Source organism: Haliotis cracherodii, unplaced genomic scaffold (genome assembly GCF_022045235.1).
Source record: "Haliotis cracherodii isolate W230 unplaced genomic scaffold, xgHalCrac1.p SCAF_13, whole genome shotgun sequence".
Taxonomy (NCBI): Eukaryota; Metazoa; Mollusca; class Gastropoda; order Lepetellida; family Haliotidae; genus Haliotis; species Haliotis cracherodii.
Window position 1 is genome coordinate 33,733,269 of NW_027266268.1, and position 19,493 is coordinate 33,752,761.

The following is a 19,493-nucleotide window of genomic DNA, read 5'->3' on the forward strand; positions in this document are numbered from 1 at the left end:
TATTTGAAGCCCGTTTTAGTGTGCCTCATGGTGATATTGGTGGACTATTGCAAAAAGCAATGTCAAACTCCTATTTTTGAATTTCACCCTGAGATAATTTGACAACATCTCTCAATGCTGAAATGAAACTGGTGCAGGAACATTCATGACTTTGAGTACAAGCATGTTGTCTGGTTGCCTGGAAACAGTGCTGCCCCATTGGCTTGTCTAGTTATGATGATTATGAACTGATGATGATATTGTTCTCACTTCAAGACTCCGTAATGGTAGCTTGATGCTTTTCTTAAATAAGCCAACACAGATATATTTTCTTGTTTTTTTGTGGTGACCCAAATCTATTTTCTCATTTTATAACCAAGCATACATTTTTTTTTAAAACTTTTACAAAATATACGATAGAAATGCTGTGTTTGTTGGAAGATATGGTTATATAATGGAAGTAAGTGGAAACTAGGATGTATCTTTCTGATGGCAGTTCAGATCCAATTTATTTGTAGGTTTCCTTGAGCTTGCTCTATATTTTGCAGAATTATAAACTAAAGACAATATTGCATTTGATTGAAAGTATGCTTGTTTTCCAATTTGTTTTTATTTTAACTTGTAGTTGTTAAAGATTTTTTGGAGGTAAATGAAACAAGCTCTCTACAAGTCATAGCCATTATTGTCATTTTTAAAATAACATCCAAAGTTTGCTACATTAAATGTTCGGATGACCATTAGTCATTCTTATGTCGATATTGGCCTACATCTCTATAACAAGTGAAACATGTCTGCCATGATTGACAATGTACAACATTCTATAAGGTTACTGTGTTTAAAGGAAACCCATTACTGAGTTTTGAAGTAAAACGTCGTGTGTCTTGTGTACCCAAGAAGCTAGCCTTGCAGAGCTTGTGTGTTCATGTATTGAACTCTCTCCCTCAATAGTATTGGATCTAGATATTAAGCAGACAATTCTTCGATTTTAATTCCAATTTAGTCTGTTAATCCAATTTCCTTTTCATAGTCTTAAATAAAGGAGAAATCCACTCTTTGCATGATTGTGGTGGTAGTTATTAGCTATTGGCTCCTGTAATGTGTTTTATTTCCACTCTGTATTATGGCTAGATGTTGAATTCTGCATGCAACATGAAAACGTCCAATTTTTTGCCTGATGTCGATAGAAAAAACAGCTTAATTGTTTGCATGTCCTTGAAATGTAAAATGAATTAAAAGCATTCTCTACTTTCATCATGTAAAATATATATACCTTTAACCAAGTTTTTATTTAATACCATAATTATTATCAGTGTTTTTGCAATTTCATTCATGACTAATTGTTATTTTCAGTACGTCCCAAGTGTCTGCATATATCTAATACTCTAGTCCAGTGTTATTGAGGGAAATATTGTGTTTTCCCAATGTGATTCCTACTTATATATAAGTATATAATTAATAATGCCACATTATGCAATGATAAAAACTATTTTATTAGACATTTGGGCCTGCAAATCATTGCATAGTGTATTCTGCCACAAGTCTTATGTATAATGTATTAGAATGAGCTAACATTACAAATATGTATTTTGTTAATTTTATACATGAGACTTGTTGTACTGTATATATTACATTAATCTATTTGCCATAACCCATGTGATAATCACCTGTCATTGGCCGTCCTGACACAGGAATACTCACACACCCGAAAAAAAATATATCAGAATATCTTTTTTAAGTAAGACAAGATCAGTTTGGAAAAGACACAGATCACTTGTTTCAATATATTTTGTCACGTACCTTTCTTCAAACTGAAACTTACTTGCTTGTCCAAAGCTTGAGTCCATGAAACTATCTCACTGGTTAAAAGTGTTTTTTAAAAAACTAAAATTGATTGAAAATCATTCTATGCAACACATTTTTGGCAGTTTTTATGTAAATTGGTTGTGTATTTTGGGCACGATTTTTTTTTTATCAGAAATAATCATAAATTGAAATGGTTACATGCTTGTATAAATTAACAAATTGATGTTCGCCGCAATTACTTTATTAATTTAAGTAGATGTGTGTGTGTGAGGATTCCTTGTTCACCTTCCAGTACCTGTACCTAATAATCTTTTGTCCACCAACGAGTGTCAATCATTTTGAACATTTCGGAAGAATCCTTTTGTCCAGGAAGAGTTGTCTCCCTTTAAGTTTGTGAGATTCCTTACAAACACAGTGGAAACAGATTGTTAAACATGTCATGCCAGAATAAACCTTAAAAGATTTGAAAAAGTAAAGCACTTGTTGGCTGGGCCGTGTTGATCACCTGTAGGCTTTTGTAATGCACTGCTTTTTGCCACTAGCTACGCAGGAGGAAAACTTGGTAAACATGGCCGCCAGACGGGTGTCCCTAGCGCCAGTCAATCGAGCTAATATCCAAAGTCGTAGCATGTCATGGAGAAATGGTAGCTTGCACTGGGGACGTCTTGGCTACGAAGGTACAACTCTACACATTGTTGTCCATCTAGACATGGGAACAGCTCTCGTACATTCATTGGAAGCTTTTGTCTGTTAGGTGAAAGATGACAAATTGATTTAATGATCTAATTTTGTGTATGTTTTGGGTAGACTTTGCAGAAAATGACATGTATTTATAGAATATGTGCTGGGTAGAGTACGGATGGGTATTGGAGGTTTAAAGTGTATCACAATATTTTGCGATCCACAAGGCCGTATTGCGATACGTATCATGATATATTGTATAATTATAAATTTTGGATTCAGCAGCAATCGGATACATTAAGGTATAAATTGAAGTTCTAAAATGGAACAAAACAAGATGCTGGTACAACATTATGTTTACACAATCAATAAGTACGCAGCCATCTTGCGGCCCCGGATGCTGCAGGGCAGTGAAGACATTTGGCAAGAAAATAACATTAAAAAATTGCTGTTTGACATCACCTGATATATCGTACTTGAAAAAGTGATATTGTGATACGTATCGTGGAAAAACTAAACCTAAATTTGCCGATATACCGATTATAATGCACACCCTTAGTAAAAAGTTGTTCTCATACTTGAAAGTAATTCTTCATTTTGGTTTTGCCCTATCTTCTGGAAAACAGTTTTGTAAATTGTCAAATTGATAGTTGATTTCGTTGGCTAGATCCACTGACACAGAATAAAGGTACATAATTTGTATAGTAGGACAAATTTATATGGAAATATAACAGCACAGTAAAATAATAACAGTACAATAAAACAAGAAACAATTGAAAGTCTTATAAAAATATTATTACTGCTTCCTGCTTATGAGGTTAATTTCATGATTGCTTTTCAAGGTATCTAAGCAAGGGGAATAACCCATGTTGGTAGACTCTAAGTGGAGATAACTCCTTGACACTAAGTGGAGATAACTCCTTCATGACAGTCATCTTTCACATTAACAAACTGTTCAGCTTACATTTGTGACTTCAACTGTTTCTAATGGGAAGACAATCTTCCAGTTCTCTTGTAGCATTACAATACCATGTCTTTTGCATCATACGGAGATGCTTGATTGTGTCTGCCTCGTCAGCGTGCACCTTTCTGACATGCCGCACGGTTTGCCCGACTCTTGCTGTATACTACCTCACTAACAACTATCTATCATCCTTGTGTCCTCATCACTACTCCAACTATAACAATCTGTTGTCAACAATATTATCTTATTTATTGCCGTACATTAATATTGCTTTTGAAAAATGTAATTATATATTCTGAAGAATTTCACTCTTTGCATCTATAATTCCTGTTTTTTCACTTATGATTCCTGATGCCAATCTACTTATTGTCTCAAAAGCTTAGTTTATAATTGTCTTTGTGGAGAATGTATAGTTTGAAGTGTTATATATTATATCACTTTATCTTTAACTTGGAGTTGTACAAAATACAGATAACATGTTTATTCACAAGGGAGTTAAATAACATGTTTAATCACTTGGGAGTTAAATTACATGTTTAATCACTTGGGAGTTAAATTACATGTTTATTCACTTGGCACTTAAATAGCGTATTATTTCACATGGGAAATCAATTTTATTTCCTAAGATTAAACAGCATTTCATCGCCAAATGCATGATAAATATGAGGTTTTAGTTGAAATATGTTTTGCGGAAATGCCATGAGCCATGATAATAGTTAAGCAAGCCTGATGATGCACCTTGAAGCACTGTAATGTTGGCATAGCTCTGAATGATGCAGTCTGTGGAATTATGCTGTGTACCGTATGCTGGTAGGTGTGGGATATAAAAGATACTCAACGTCACGTGACCGTTGCCATGGCATTTTCATCAGTATTAACTTGACTTTCCTTTCAGTCACAGCTCTTGCACCAAACATGTAGTAATCTTTATCCTCATAAATCACACTTTGTGCTCACTTCGTTTTCTAGCTTACAATCACTCAGTACTTTTTTCTATCTGAATATTTACCTGACATTGATGTATTCAGATGCAGTAGTTTGTATAAGGCAACTGTGTAAATCATTACATTTTCACCAGATTAGTGTCAGTTCTACTTGATTACACAAAGGTGGATCCAGCATTTTTAAAAGAGAGGGTCTGATCCAGCATTTTTAAAAGGGAGGGGTCGGATCCAGCATTTTTAAAGGGAGGCGTCCAATTGTGCATTTTTAGTAGGGAGGGGTCCGATCCAGAACTTTTAAATGGGAGGGGTCCAATCCAGCGTTTTTAAAGGGAGGGGTCCGATCCAGCATTTTTAAAGGGAGGGGTCCAATCCAGCGTTTTTAAAGGGAGGGGTCGAATCCAGCATTTTTAAAAGGGAGGGGCCGAATCCAGCATTTTTAAAGGGAGGGGCCCAATCCAGCATTTTTAAAAGGGAGAGGTCCAGTCCAGCATTTTTAAAGGGAGGGGTCCAATCCAGCATTTTAAAGGGAGGGGTCCAATCCAGGATTTTAAAGGGAGGGGTCCAATCCAGCATTTTGAAGGGAGGGGTCTGATCCAGCATTTTGAAGGGAGGGGTCTGATCCAGCATTTTTAAAGGGAGGGGTCTGATCCAGCATTTTGAACGGAGGGGTCTCATCCAGCATTTTTAAAGGGAGGGGTCTGATCCAGCATTTTGAAGGGAGGGGTCTGATCCAGCATTTTGAAGGTAGGGGTCTGATCCAGCATTTTTAAAGGGAGGGGTCTGATCCAGCATTTTGAAGGGAGGGGTCTGATCCAGCATTTTGAAGGGAGGGGTCCAATCCAGCATTTTTAAAAGGGAGGGGTCAAAGTCCAAAATATCAAAATCCTCTTTCAGTCAGTTTTACAGCCTACAACATACTGCATTTGGTTTACAAAGGGGGGTGGGTGGGTGTGTCCGAACCCCCTGGATCTGCCCATGTAATTTCTTAAACTTAAACTATGGAATGTCATGGGAGTGAACTTTGGGTAAAATATGTTGCGTCACATACTATTGCAATCTCTTAACCCATTTTAGCTAACTTAAGCATGAGACACAGGGGAGTTAATTTTTCCTTGCACTTCTGTAGGTTTATGTGCATAATGTTATGAATATTCAGTTATTTTGAATTATTTCGTTATTTATTCAATATTGGCCAGTGTGTCAAAATGTCTAAAAACAACCTTTAATTATGTGGCCAAGGCTGATTCAATTCAGTTACAAGAACAAATTCAAACTGTGTTTTGTAAACATGAAAACAATTTTTTGGATGATGTTTTCAAAATAACATCTGTAGCCAAGTTATAAAAAATATCTAGATTCATCAAATGCCATTGATGGCTTGAAGTGTGCACTGACTTCATGATGAAAATGTACTGATTTATACACAGGCCCCATTCTGACAAGAAGTATATTTATAAAATTATCCACGTTCTGTTAACAATGGTTAAGAAACAATATAAGCTTGTTTTTGCAAGAGAAGTTCTGTAGATACCAATAAAAAATTAAAATTGATATTGATGATGTAGGATTTAGGTGCAAAAAGTTTTTTGTTTGTCCAGCAGTATGCATCAGTTAACGAACACCCTGTGCTTTCGGTATTTTTGTCTGGATTTTGGACAAAGCAAGGGCAGGTAACTCTAACCACAAACCAAGGTAACATGTATTTTTTGTCGGGTGCACTTATGCCACACTAAAGCCATTACGCATGACAAACAAAAGACTTTAAAGAAACAAAGATGTCGTTCTCTTCAAATGTGATTACAAAGTATAGCAGGAGTTCCAGATGAAGGGGAGATAACTCTCTGTGCCTCTCCACCCTCCCAGGTGAAGAAGACCGCATGGAGCATCCTCATCACCTGCACATTGCACAGACATTCTTCCCATCATGCATCTGTGCTGCAGTACTTCCTATTCTGCACCTACTGGACGACCAGGATGTCAATGAAGATGGTATCTCAGGTACTCAAGTCTACCTTGGATTCTTCGGGCAAACTGATGTTTTTAATAGAATCTGATACTATTGTAATAGGCGCCCTCTAAAGTCTGTAAAAGGCACCCAGTGACAGTAGAACTATAGAGATAGTTGACAAAAGGTCAGATGTTATACTGGGGTATTTTGCGTTGTGTTCTCTCCCTGTGCAGTATTCTTTTGTCTCTACGTTCTAGGAGGCTCCTGACCGGGTTACCATTCTAATTATAAACAAAACACAAAGAATGATGTTGGATTTAAATAAGCTTTATTTAAATAAGCATAAGCTTCTACACAAGGACTACAAAGATAGGTACTACGTCAGCCGTTCAACTCCCCCTTAAACTAACCCACCCACTACGTTCTTAAATATATATATTTACCCACAATAACCCCCAGTCGACCACACTATATACATGCATATAATACTCTGTGATTTTCATGATAATGTATTAATTTGGTGAAATATTTTTCCTGAGAGTCGTGAAACTTATGGACACACTTTACATTAATTAGTTTTGTGTGACATGTTTCAGTGACGTGGTCGTAGACAATGTGTGTGACATGTTTCAGTGGCGTGGTCGTAGACAATGTGTGTGACATGTTTCAGTGACGTGGTCGTAGACAATGTGTGTGACATGTTTCAGTGGCGTGGTCGTAGACAATGTGTGTGACATGTTTCAGTGGCGTGGTCGTAGACAATGTGTGTGACATGTTTCAGTGGCGTGGTCGTAGACAATGTGTGTGACATGTTTCAGTGACGTGGTCGTAGACAATGTGTGTGACATGTTTCAGTGGCGTGGTCGTAGACAATGTGTGTGACATGTTTCAGTGGAGTGTTCGTAGACAATGTGTGTGACATGTTTCAGTGGAGTGTTCGTAGACAATGTGTGTGACATGTTTCAGTGACATGTTTGTCGTAGACAATGTGTGTGACATGTTTCAGTGGTGTGGTCGTAGACAATGTGTGTGACATGTTTCAGTGACGTGGTCGTAGACAATGTGTGTGACATGTTTCAGTGGACAATGTGTGTGACATGTTTCAGTGACGTGGTCGTAGACAATGTGTGTGACATGTTTCAGTGGCGTGGTCGTAGACAATGTGTGTGACATGTTTCAGTGGCGTGGTCGTAGACAATGTGTGTGACATGTTTCAGTGGCGTGGTCGTAGACAATGTGTGTGACATGTTTCAGTGACGTGGTCGTAGACAATGTGTGTGACATGTTTCAGTGACGTGGTCGTAGACAATGTGTGTGGCATGTTTTAGTGACGTGGTCGTAGACAATGTGTGTGACATGTTTCAGTGGCGTGCACGTAGACAATGTGTGTGACATGTTTCAGTGCTGGGTCGTAGACAATGTGTGTGACATGTTTCAGTGGCGTGGTCGTAGACAATGTGTGTGACATGTTTCAGTGACGTGGTCGTAGACAATGTGTGTGACATGTTTCAGTGGCGTGGTCGTAGACAATGTGTGTGACATGTTTCAGTGGCGTGGTCGTAGACAATGTGTGTGACATGTTTCAGTGACGTGGTCGTAGACAATGTGTGTGACATGTTTCAGTGACGTGGTCGTAGACAATGTGTGTGGCATGTTTTAGTGACGTGGTCGTAGACAATGTGTGTGACATGTTTCAGTGGCGTGCACGTAGACAATGTGTGTGACATGTTTCAGTGCTGGGTCGTAGACAATGTGTGTGACATGTTTCAGTGGCGTGGTCGTAGACAATGTGTGTGACATGTTTCAGTGACGTGGTCGTAGACAATGTGTGTGACATGTTTCAGTGGCGTGGTCGTAGACAATGTGTGTGACATGTTTCAGTGGCGTGGTCGTAGACAATGTGTGTGACATGTTTCAGTGACGTGGTCGTAGACAATGTGTGTGACATGTTTCAGTGACGTGGTCGTAGACAATGTGTGTGACATGTTTCAGTGACGTGGTCGTAGACAATGTGTGTGACATGTTTCAGTGGCGTGGTCGTAGACAATGTGTGTGATCTGTTTCAGTGACGTGGTCGTAGACAATGTGTGTGACATGTTTCAGTGACGTGGTCGTAGACAATGTGTGTGACATGTTTCAGTGACGTGGTCGTAGACAATGTGTGTGACATGTTTCAGTGGTGTGGTCATAGACAATGTGTGTGACATGTTTCAGTGGTGTGGTCGTAGACAATGTGTGTGACATGTTTCAGTGACATGGTCGTAGACAATGTGTGTGACATGTTTCAGTGGTGTGGTCGTAGACAATGTGTGTGACATGTTTGTCGTAGACAATGTGTGTGACATGTTTCAGTGGCGTGGTCGTAGACAATGTGTGTGACATGTTTCAGTGGCGTGGTCGTAGACAATGTGTGTGACATGTTTCAGTGACGTGGTCGTAGACAATGTGTGTGACATGTTTCAGTGGCGTGGTCGTAGACAATGTGTGTGACATGTTTCAGTGGCGTGGTCGTAGACAATGTGTGTGACATGTTTCAGTGGCGTGGTCGTAGACAATGTGTGTGACATGTTTCAGTGACGTGGTCGTAGACAATGTGTGTGACATGTTTCAGTGGCGTGGTCGTAGACAATGTGTGTGACATGTTTCAGTGGCGTGGTCGTAGACAATGTGTGTGACATGTTTCAGTGGCGTGGTCGTAGACAATGTGTGTGACATGTTTCAGTGGCGTGGTCGTAGACAATGTGTGTGACATGTTTCAGTGGCGTGGTCGTAGACAATGTGTGTGACATGTTTCAGTGGCGTGGTCGTAGACAATGTGTGTGACATGTTTCAGTGACGTGGTCGTAGACAATGTGTGTGACATGTTTCAGTGGCGTGGTCGTAGACAATGTGTGTGACATGTTTCAGTGACGTGGTCGTAGACAATGTGTGTGACATGTTTCAGTGACGTGGTCGTAGACAATGTGTGTGGCATGTTTCAGTGACGTGGTCGTAGACAATGTGTGTGACATGTTTCAGTGACGGAGGTGGCCAGCAAGGTGATCTGGGACTGTATAGTGGAGGATCCAGTGTTGTTCCTCCGACATTTCCTGGAGAAGCTCACTCACAAAGACAGACAGGTAGGGACTCGAGGCTTCAGGGAGTGAAATCCAAAATCTGACATTAAGATTTGTTAACTTTCATGCCACTACAGTAGTACTGCGCTGGTATTCCTTGCTTGTTGTAACAGCTATTATAGGCATTACTTGGCCACAGTTTGTTTGTTGTTAACGCCGCACTCAGCAATATTCCAGCCATATGACGGCGGTCTGTAAATAATCCAGTCTGGACTAGACAATCCAGTAACTGACATTATGAGCATCGATCGACGCAATTGGGATGCGATGACATGCATCAACCAAGTCTGCGAGCCTGACCACCCGATTCAGTTAGTCGCCTCTTACGACAAGCAGAGTCGCCTTTTACAGCAAGTGTAAGCAAGGATTATATCCTACCTGAATATAATCCTGGGGGTAGTTTTACTCTAGAGTACTGTATAGGATAAGATTAAACACACTGGTATAGGTTCAAATTGACTTGGGAGAATCATCCTCACACATCCACTGTTACTGCTTACTAAACCCCCAATCATCCAGTCACTCAATCACCCACCCAACAATCACCCACCCAACAATCAAGCCACACGATCAACCAGTCGTTCAATCACCCACCCAACAATCAAGCCACACAAACATTCAGTCACTCAATCACCCACCCAACAATCAAGCCACACAAACATTCAGTCACTCAATCACCCACCCAACAATCAAGCCACACAAACATTCGGTCACTCAATCACCCACCCAACAATCAAGCCACTAAATCAACCAGTTACTCAATCATCCAGTCCAGCTTGGGAGGCAAGAAGGATTGTTGAGTGCAAACTGCCTCCAGTGACAGGGGTAATGATAGTGCTTTGAACATGCCTGTGTGGTGTGGAAATATGCTCACTATAAATGGCACATTTTATTATTATTATCATTAATATTATTCCACTGTGTGGGAGCGTGTCTCATCTGTTCCTATGTTCCTCTACTATTTGTGAACATGTCTCATCTGTTCCTGTGTTCCTCCACTGTTTGTGAACGTGTCTCATCTGCTTCTGTGTTCCTCCACTGTCTGTGAACGTGTCTCATCTGTTCCTGTGTTCCTCCACTGTTTGTGAACATGTCTCATCTGTTCCTGTGTTTCTCCACTATCTGTGAACATGTCTCATCTGTTCCTCCACTATTTGTGAACGTGTCTCATCTGTTCCTGTGTTCCTCCACTGTTTGTGAACATGTCTCATCTGTTCCTGTGTTCCTTCACTGTTTGTGAACATGTCTCATCTGTTCCTGTGTTCCTCCACTGTTTGTGAACGTGTCTCATCTGTTTCTGTGTTCCTCCACTGTCTGTGAATGTGTCTCATCTGTTCCTGTGTTCCTCCACTGTTTGTGAACGTGTCTCATCTGTTCCTGTGTTCCTCCACTGTCTGTGAACGTGTCTCATCTGTTTCTGTGTTCCTCCACTGTCTGTGAATGTGTCTCATCTGTTCCTGTGTTCCTCCACTGTCTGTGAACGTGTCTCATCTGTTTCTGTGTTCCTCCACTGTTTGTGAACCTGTCTCATCTGTTTCTGTGCTCCTCCACTGTCTTTGAACGTGTCTCATCTGTTTCTGTGTTCCTCCACTGTCTGTGAACGTGTTTCATCTGTTTCTGTGTTCCTCCACTGTCTGTGAATGTGTCTCATCTGTTTCTGTGTTCCTCCACTGTCTGTGAACGTGTCTCATCTGTTCCTGTGTTCCTCCACTGTCTGTGAACGTGTCTAATCTGTTCCTGTTTTCCTCCACTGTTTGTGAACGTGTCTCATCTGTTCCTGTGTTCCTCCACTATCTGTGAACATGTCTCATCTGTTCCTCCACTATTTGTGAACGTGTCTCATCTGTTCCTGTGTTCCTCCACTGTCTGTGAACGTGTCTCATCTGTTCCTGTGTTCCTCCACTGTCTGTGAACGTGTCTCATCTGTTTCTGTGTTCCTCCACTTTTTGTGAACCTGTCTCATCTGTTTCTGTGTTCCTCCACTGTTTGTGAACGTGTCTCAACTGTTTCTGTGTTCCTCCACTGTCTGTGAATTTGTCTCATCTGTTCCTGTGTTCCTCCACTGTCTGTGAACGTGTCTCATCTGTTTCTGTGCTCCTCCACTGTCTGTGAACGTGTCTAATCTGTTCCTGTGTTCCTTCACTGTTTCAGGAGGAGCTGATGTTCCTGCTGCGGAAGCTGGTGCTGTACATCCGCCAGCTGCCGGCCCAGACAGCCCACTCCCTCTTCAACTACCTGGTATGTGTCATATGTCTCAGGCCACATCAAGTCAATTCCAGACCTAATTTGAAGAAAAGAGAATATGGTGGAAACTTTGTTTTATTGATTGAAAACATCTTTTTCCTTCGCTCAAGGGATGTGTGGAGCGATGAGAAGAGTTTTTCTTTCTCTGAGTAACCAAATATGTTTATTAAAGCCTGTTTGATGGCTTTAAGGAATTGTAGAGCAAAATGCATACAAAGTTAATTATTTTTGGTGTTTGATATTAAGAATTATAGCCAAATGGTCATTGCCATAATACTGTTAAAAGTAAAGATTTAGGAAGTCATTAGAGATAGATAATGCTATAAAAATTTCACATGAGCAAGAACAGAGACAAATGTTTAACCCCATATCTCAGATGTTCTATGTGGTGTTACGTGTGATGTTCTATGGAAGGCCTACATGTCAGATCGGCTACGTGATGTTCTGTGTTATGTGGATCTACATTTCAGATCGGCGACATAATGTTCTATGTGGTTCTACATGTCAGATCGGCTACGTGACGTTCTCTGTAGGTCTACATTTCAGATTGGCGACATGATGTTCTATGTGATTCTACATTTCAGATCGGCTACGTGATGTTCTACGTGAGGTCTCCATGCGAGGGAGGACAAGAAGCCATCGCTGGTGCCCTCAGTCTGCTGTGGATGGTAGGTTCTGCCTAGATGTAAGCCCACTGGGCCAACTGAAGGCTGTTCATGTTATGTATTGAATTAGCACCTGTGTACAGAAGAATTACGCATAGATGCCAATACACCTACGGTTTCATTGTGGGAGGTTCCCTGATTGACGCTGTGGGTGTTTCGGTGCACCAGGTAAAGTATGGGTATAAGTACGAAATACCCCACTCCAACATCTTCCCGAGGCAAGCGATTTAACTGACCATAAGAGTCCAGTTTCTACCCTTGCTAAACTAGGCTGGAATAATGGAGTTATATTTTGGCTGGACTAATGAGTCTTTGCAAAGTCCATTCAAAATCGCGTAACGAAATCAACATCCGGTTTGTAAACTGTTGTGAAGATTTTGGTCAGTTGAAGGATTTGCAAAGCATGTGTACTGTCAACTTTGTGTTAACAGATATTTTCTATTTTTTTTCTTGTTTTCAATCAAGGTGCTCTCATGATATGATGCACTTTGCGAAATAAGACCCATTTTATTACAATATCAATCTTTATTATCGATCATGTTGTCTTCACTGGGCACTGCCATTTTGAAGAAAGTACAAGTGATATGAGATATGGAATCTGATTGGTCAATAGGATGGACATAGAAGGGACATAACTCGTAATAGCCACTGGTGGCGTTATGATTGAGCCCAGAAATTCCAGAAAAGGGTGGAAACTGGACTTATACAGTCAGTTAACTTCCTTGACTAGGGAAGATGCACTCTGAGTGAGTAAACATTTTATTTTGATAATAAGATACTTATCCATGACAGCTGACGAAAGCAGCTGAAAAAGATAAACATATTTTGAAACATAAATACTTTCCAAATGCTTCTTCCACCACTCAACCCCAGTGATCAAGTGTAACTGTCAGTGATTTAACAATCAGCAGGATGGAGTTCGTGTCACGGGCGAGAACATTTAGACACCTACTCTTGTCCTTAAGTCCATGCATGGAATTGTAGAATTCACTTTCGAAAATTCTAAGATTGTATCAATATACATTCAAATGAAAGTAACCCTGGCAACCAGACTGGGAATAGGGTATAATGTTAGTTTCTCCCTTACAGGTGACGCCTTGCGTGGAGGGCATCTACTTCAAGGACCTGAAGCAGACCCTGAAGAAAGAGCAGTGTGATGTGAGTCCTGCAGGCGAACAAATACTTAACACCAGGATGAAACACTCTATAGTGTCTGGTGCATGGTCATTCAAAACACCCTAAGAGGCAGCGTAATTTGTCAGCCAGTTAGTGATAATTCTGAAGGTTTGGTTAAGATTTGTACCATGAAAAATAAGTATAGGAGACACTTGGATAACAACTTCTTTATTCTTTGTAACAATATCAGGGCTACTTCTTGCTCCTTCATCTGTGGATTGCTGTTGAAGGGGCAAGTGGTCCTGAAACTTTTTTCAAAGAATACAGAAGTTGTTATCCTAAAAAAAGGGTCATGTTTTCATGTAATTCTAGCTTCTAAATGCCTATCAAAAACTTCATGCCAAATATAATCATCATTTTAACATTCACAGTTGCCATATTGGTTTTGGCCTGGTAAGGCATTCACTGTAGCCACTAGGTCTGCTTGCATCGACACAGGATAGACGTGAGACTGTATCTAGGTGACTGCTATATGTCGGTGTTGTTGCAGCCCTACCTGCTGGTGTCGGCGTATGTTGCCAGCGCCAAGAAGATCCTGGTTCATGGCCCCGACCTGTCCAGCATTCCCTCCCAGCTGCCGATACACGAGGTGAGACGTGTGTGTGGTGAGACGTGTGTGTGGTGAGACGTGTGTGTGGTGAGACGTGTGTGTGGTGAGACGTGTGTGTGGTAAGATGTGTGTGTGGTAAAATGTGTGTGTGGTGTGAATGGAGACAGGCTTGTGGTGAGATGTGTGTGTGGTGTGACAGGTGTGTGGTGTGTATTGAGACAGGCTTGTGGTGAGAGGTGTGTGTTGTGTGACAGGTGTGTGGTGAGTATTGAGACAGGCTTGTGGTGAGAGGTGTGTGTGGTGTGACAGGTGTGTGGTGTGTATTAAGACAGACTTGTGGTGAGATGGGCTTGTGTGTGTTGAGACAGGTGTGTGGTGTGTATTGAGACAGACTTGTGGTGAGATGGGCTTGTGTGTGGTGAGACAGGTGTGTGGTGTGTATTGAGACAGGCTTGTGGTGAGATGGGCTTGTGTGTGGTGAGACAGGTGTGTGGTGTGTATTGAGACAGGCTTGCGGTGAGATGGGCTTGTGTGTCATGAGACAGGTGTGTGGTGTGTATTGAGACAGGCTTGTGGTGAGATGGGCTTGTGTGTGGTGAGACAGGTGTGTGGTGTGTATTGAGACAGGCTTGTGGTGAGATGGGCTTGTGTGTGGTGAGACAGGTGTGTGGTGTGTATTGAGACAGACTTGTGGTGAGATGGGCTTGTGTGTGGTGTGACAGGTGTGTGGTGTGTATTCAGACAGGCTTGTGGTGAGATGGGCTTGTGTGAGGTGAGACACTAGTGTATTGAGACAGGCTTGTGGTGAGATGGGCTTGTGTGTGGTGAGACAGGTGTGTGGTGTGTATTGAGACAGGCTTGTGGTGAGATGGGCTTGTGTGTGGTGAGACAGGTGTGTATTGAGACAGGCTTGTGGTGAGATGGGCTTGTGTGTTATGAGACAGGTGTGTGGTGAGTATTGAGACAGACTTGTGGTGAGATGGGCTTGTGTGTGGTGAGACAGGTGTGTATTGAGACAGGCTTGTGGTGAGATGGGCTTGTGTGTTATGAGACAGGTGTGTGGTGAGTATTGAGACAGACTTGTGGTGAGATGGGCTTGTGTGTGGTGAGACAGGTGTGTGGTGTGTATTGAGACAGGCTTGTGGTGAGATGGGCTTGTGTGTGGTGAGACAGGTGTGTATTGAGACAGGCTTGTGGTGAGATGGGCTTGTGTGTGGTGAGACACTTGTGTATTGAGACAGGCTTGTGGTGAGATAAGCTTGTGTGTGGTGAGACAGGTGTGTGGTGTGTATTGAGACAGGCTTGTGGTGAGATGGGCTTGTGTGTGGTGAGACAGGTGTGTATTGAGACAGGCTTGTGGTGAGATGGGCTTGTGTGTGGTGAAACAGGTGTGTGGTGTGTATTGAGACAGGCTTGTGGTGAGATGGGCTTGTGTGTGGTGAGACAGGTGTGTATTGAGACAGGCTTGTGGTGACATGGGCTTGTGTGTGTTGAGACAGGTGTGTGGTGTGTATTGAGACAGACTTGTGGTGATATGGGCTTGTGTGTGGTGAGACACGTGTGTGGTGTGTATTGAGACAGACTTGTGGTGAGATGGGCTTGTGTGTGGTGAGACAGGTGTGTGGTGTGTATTGAGACAGACTTGTGGTGATATGGGCTTGTGTGTGGTGAGACACGTGTGTGGTGTGTATTGAGACAGACTTGTGGTGAGATGGGCTTGTGTGTGGTGAGACAGGTGTGTGGTGTGTATTGAGACAGACTTGTGGTGAGATGGGCTTGTGTGTCATGAGACAGGTGTGTGGTGTGTATTGAGACAGGCTTGTGGTGATATGGGCTTGTGTGTAGTGAGACAGGTGTGTGGTGTGTATTGAGACAGCCTTGTGGTGAGATGGGCTTGTGTGTGTTGAGACAGGTGTGTGGTGTGTATTGAGACAGACTTGTGGTGAGATGGGCTTGTGTGTGGTGAGACAGGTGTGTGGTGTGTATTGAGACAGGCTTGTGGTGAGATGGGCTTGTGTGTGGTGAGACAGGTGTGTGGTGTGTATTGAGACAGGCTTGTGGTGAGATGGGCTTGTGTGTGGTGAGACAGGTGTGTGGTGTGTATTGAGACAGGCTTGTGGTGAGATGGGCTTGTGTGTGGTGTGACAGGTGTGTGGTGTGTATTCAGACAGGCTTGTGGTGAGATGGGCTTGTGTGTGGTGAGACAGGTGTATGGTGTGCATTGAGACAGGCTTGTTGTGAGATGTATGTGTGATGAGATAGGCTTGTGGTGAGATGTGTGTGTGGTGAGATGTGTGTGTGTGGTGAGATGTGTGTGTGGTGTATTGTGATAGGCTTGTGGAGAGATGTGTGTGTGGTGAGACAGGCTTGTGAGATGTGTGTATTAAGACAGGTTTGTGGTGAGATGTGCTTATGTGTGTGGTGAGATGTGTGCCTGTAGTGACACCAACTTGTAGTGAGACGTCATGTGAGGCGTGTTCTTGTGTGGTGAGATATGATATTGTTTGTAGCTATAAATTTGGAGACATATCTGATCTAGTAAAGTAATGTAAATGCTAGCACTGGTATCTGCAGACTCTTAACTGACTCACATTACACATCTTCCTGAGGCAAGAGAGTTAACTATAAATGTCCAGTTTCCACCCTTGCCGAACTAGGCTTTTTGCATGGCTCGATCATACCGCCACCAATGGCAATTACGAGTTATGCCCTTCTCTGTCCCTCCTATTGACCAATCAGATTCCACCTCTCATATCACTTTCATTTGCTTCAAACAAAATGACGGTGACCAGACATTGTGACCAGATATTGTGATCAATTATCAAGATCTTTATTGTAATAAAATGGGTTTTACCTCGCGAAGGACTCAAGTCGTTTGATCACCTTGATAAAAAACATGAATGATTTACAGTCAGATAACTCCCTTGCCTCGGGAAGATGCAAGTTACAATGTTAAGTACTGATATTCTGTATCCAGTATTGTGTATGGAAGTGTTCTATGTATGTCGCCTCTGACTGTCCCATGTGTGTGGCCAGGACACCCAGTTCTCCCAGATCCTGTCGGAAGGCCTGGAGTTCTTCAACATCCCCGAGGACCAGGTGGACTCCCACTTCCTGGTGGACACCAAGACCTGTACGTACACCCAGCGTCGGGGAACACACACTCTCATCCTCACTTGATAACATGTGCATTTATAGTGCCCCAAGTTCCATTCACCAAGTGGATGCTCATAGCTACACTATTATTACCCCCTCAATGGATCAGTGTACACCAGTGTGATCAGTGTGCACTTGATTTACATTCTCAGCTCCCTAGGGAGTATACAACCCAAGCTGCCTGTGAGGTGATAGAAGATTAAAAAAACGCACAACCATCTCATCCTCCCGGGTACCCATTCACTGCTGGGTGCATATGACAATAGTAAGGATGTGATGTATAACATGATACGATAGGTGTATTTTTAGAAACTTACTCCATTATTGAAGGGAATTAAGAAACAGTCCAGCTGTTAATAGTAAAGTTGAGTTGACTCTTGAACATAGTTTTGGTGGTCAGGCTCAGTTACTTGGCTGGTTGCATGACATCTTACCTTGATAGTGATGTCAATCACTGGATTATCTGGTCAAAACTCTATTTTTTACAGTCCATCATCATACAGCTGGAATATTGCTGAGTATGGCATTAAACAACAAGCAGCCAAACAAACATTCATGTTGTATTAACTGATCTCCTCGATCATTCAGACCAGATCCAGAATCTCAACTCCTACGTCCGAGACTTCTACTTCTTCCGACGGAACTTCTATCCTCAGCTGAGTCTCGTCCGCATGAACCCTGATGACGCCTTCCTAGCTCTGCAAAAAAGGGTAGGAGCAGTTTCTATCAGTGTCCGTCATATCATCGACTTGATGAATTAAACTGTGTGTGGAATTCAGTAACAGGAACATAACATGGCTAAGATCTTGGCGTAAACAGTTGTAAGAAGGTACAGGGCCCAGTGCATGTCAACCTTTCTCTTATACCCACAGCTAAAATTTTCGTAAATTTAAAAGTATAAATCAACCTTTCTTTTGGGCATATATTAATGTGGATAAGACAAAGGTCAGCTTACACGCTTGCCCCAACGGGTAAGTTGACCTTTCTCTTACCCACATTAAAATACAGTTGCCCAAAGGTGAGCAAGGGAAATTCAGTTTTTCATTTATTCACAACTGAAATTCACTTGCCCAAATGCTGACTTGGTCTTGTGGTAGAGCAAGAAATTCTGTCTTGGTTCCTGTCCAACCAGTCATGGAATTCTACAACCTGGACATGAGATGTGTCACTGGTGGCTCCAGTCGTCTAAGGCGCGGCGTTGTGTCCCTTTGGCACGCGAGAAACCTATAATTGTGGGTTTGAATCCCGGTTCGCCCCGATTATGTTTCTAGGTTTCCGTGCTCATAGGTTTCACCGAAGTTGTAAACGTCTGAGACCTGAATCACTTCAGTCTTTCCTCTCACATTAAGCTGACATGCCGCGATATAACTGTAATACTGTTAAAAGCAGCGTTAAACCCAACTCACCCACTCACTCACTATCCACGAAAGATTTCTGCTTCAACCATGATTGTAAACAACAGTTCTAATCTAAAAGGACCTCCACATGCTCATCTGTAATAAATCACTCCAAAATAAGGATTTTCTCTTTCCGTGTGACTGAATGCACAGATGACGAGGCAAGGGCTTAGTCCCAGTGATGGATGATCAGGATGTCACCTTGACTAACAATACTGGAGGTCCAGGGGACCCCCAATGATCAATTATCAAGGAATATGAGGCTTCTGTAAAGTAATGAAATGGTGTGGTGTACTGTATTGAAAGATTTGATAATTACTTTAATTGCAGGCCCTTTCTTGTCAAGAAGTTGGTGTAAGGAATATTATTGTGTCCCTCGCAATATTCTTCTCAGTCCGCGTCCATTCCCTACATTTGTGCATACTGGACGAACATTTCTGTGTGGTGTAAAACTCAACATGAGCTGAACCAGCCTTTAAGTGTTACTGAACACAGGCATTGGTATTGTTAACCTCCTGTCTCATTGCTCCGGAGATGTAACGGAGAGTTACCTGTTGTCCTTCCTTGCAGGTTTTCACTCTGAAGTTTGTGGACATCGGCAAGGTGCTGTTCACCACGGCAGTGCTTGGGAGCACCCCACAACACCAGGTAGGGAGGGACTCTTTATTAAAGGAATAAGTAGTGGTAGTAAATTGTTTATTGAAGTGTCACCCACACTTGAACATATGGAATATACATGATTTATACACATAAGATATGTGCGTCGTGCCACAAATTGGCCTATGAGACACGAAAATTAAATTAAATTGCAGTATATAAAAATTAGTGGTAATTGTTGAATGAATTAGCGTGTTTGAGTAAGAAACCTTG

At 42.0% G+C, this 19,493-nt stretch overlaps 1 protein-coding gene across 1 annotated transcript in view; it reads left to right on the plus strand.

Annotated features, from left to right (window-relative positions):
* LOC139459877 (protein unc-80 homolog) overlaps nt 1–19,493 on the plus strand; it is a 112,246-nt gene that overhangs the window by 49,491 nt on the left and 43,262 nt on the right. Inside the window, exons 24-33 of the mRNA XM_071241591.1 lie at nt 2,325–2,459; nt 6,235–6,369; nt 9,338–9,438; nt 11,587–11,673; nt 12,264–12,347; nt 13,434–13,502; nt 14,011–14,109; nt 17,107–17,203; nt 17,815–17,936; nt 19,194–19,271. Coding sequence (XP_071097692.1) covers nt 2,325–2,459; nt 6,235–6,369; nt 9,338–9,438; nt 11,587–11,673; nt 12,264–12,347; nt 13,434–13,502; nt 14,011–14,109; nt 17,107–17,203; nt 17,815–17,936; nt 19,194–19,271 — 1,007 coding nt within the window. The remainder of the gene's footprint in view (nt 1–2,324; nt 2,460–6,234; nt 6,370–9,337; nt 9,439–11,586; nt 11,674–12,263; nt 12,348–13,433; nt 13,503–14,010; nt 14,110–17,106; nt 17,204–17,814; nt 17,937–19,193; nt 19,272–19,493) is intronic.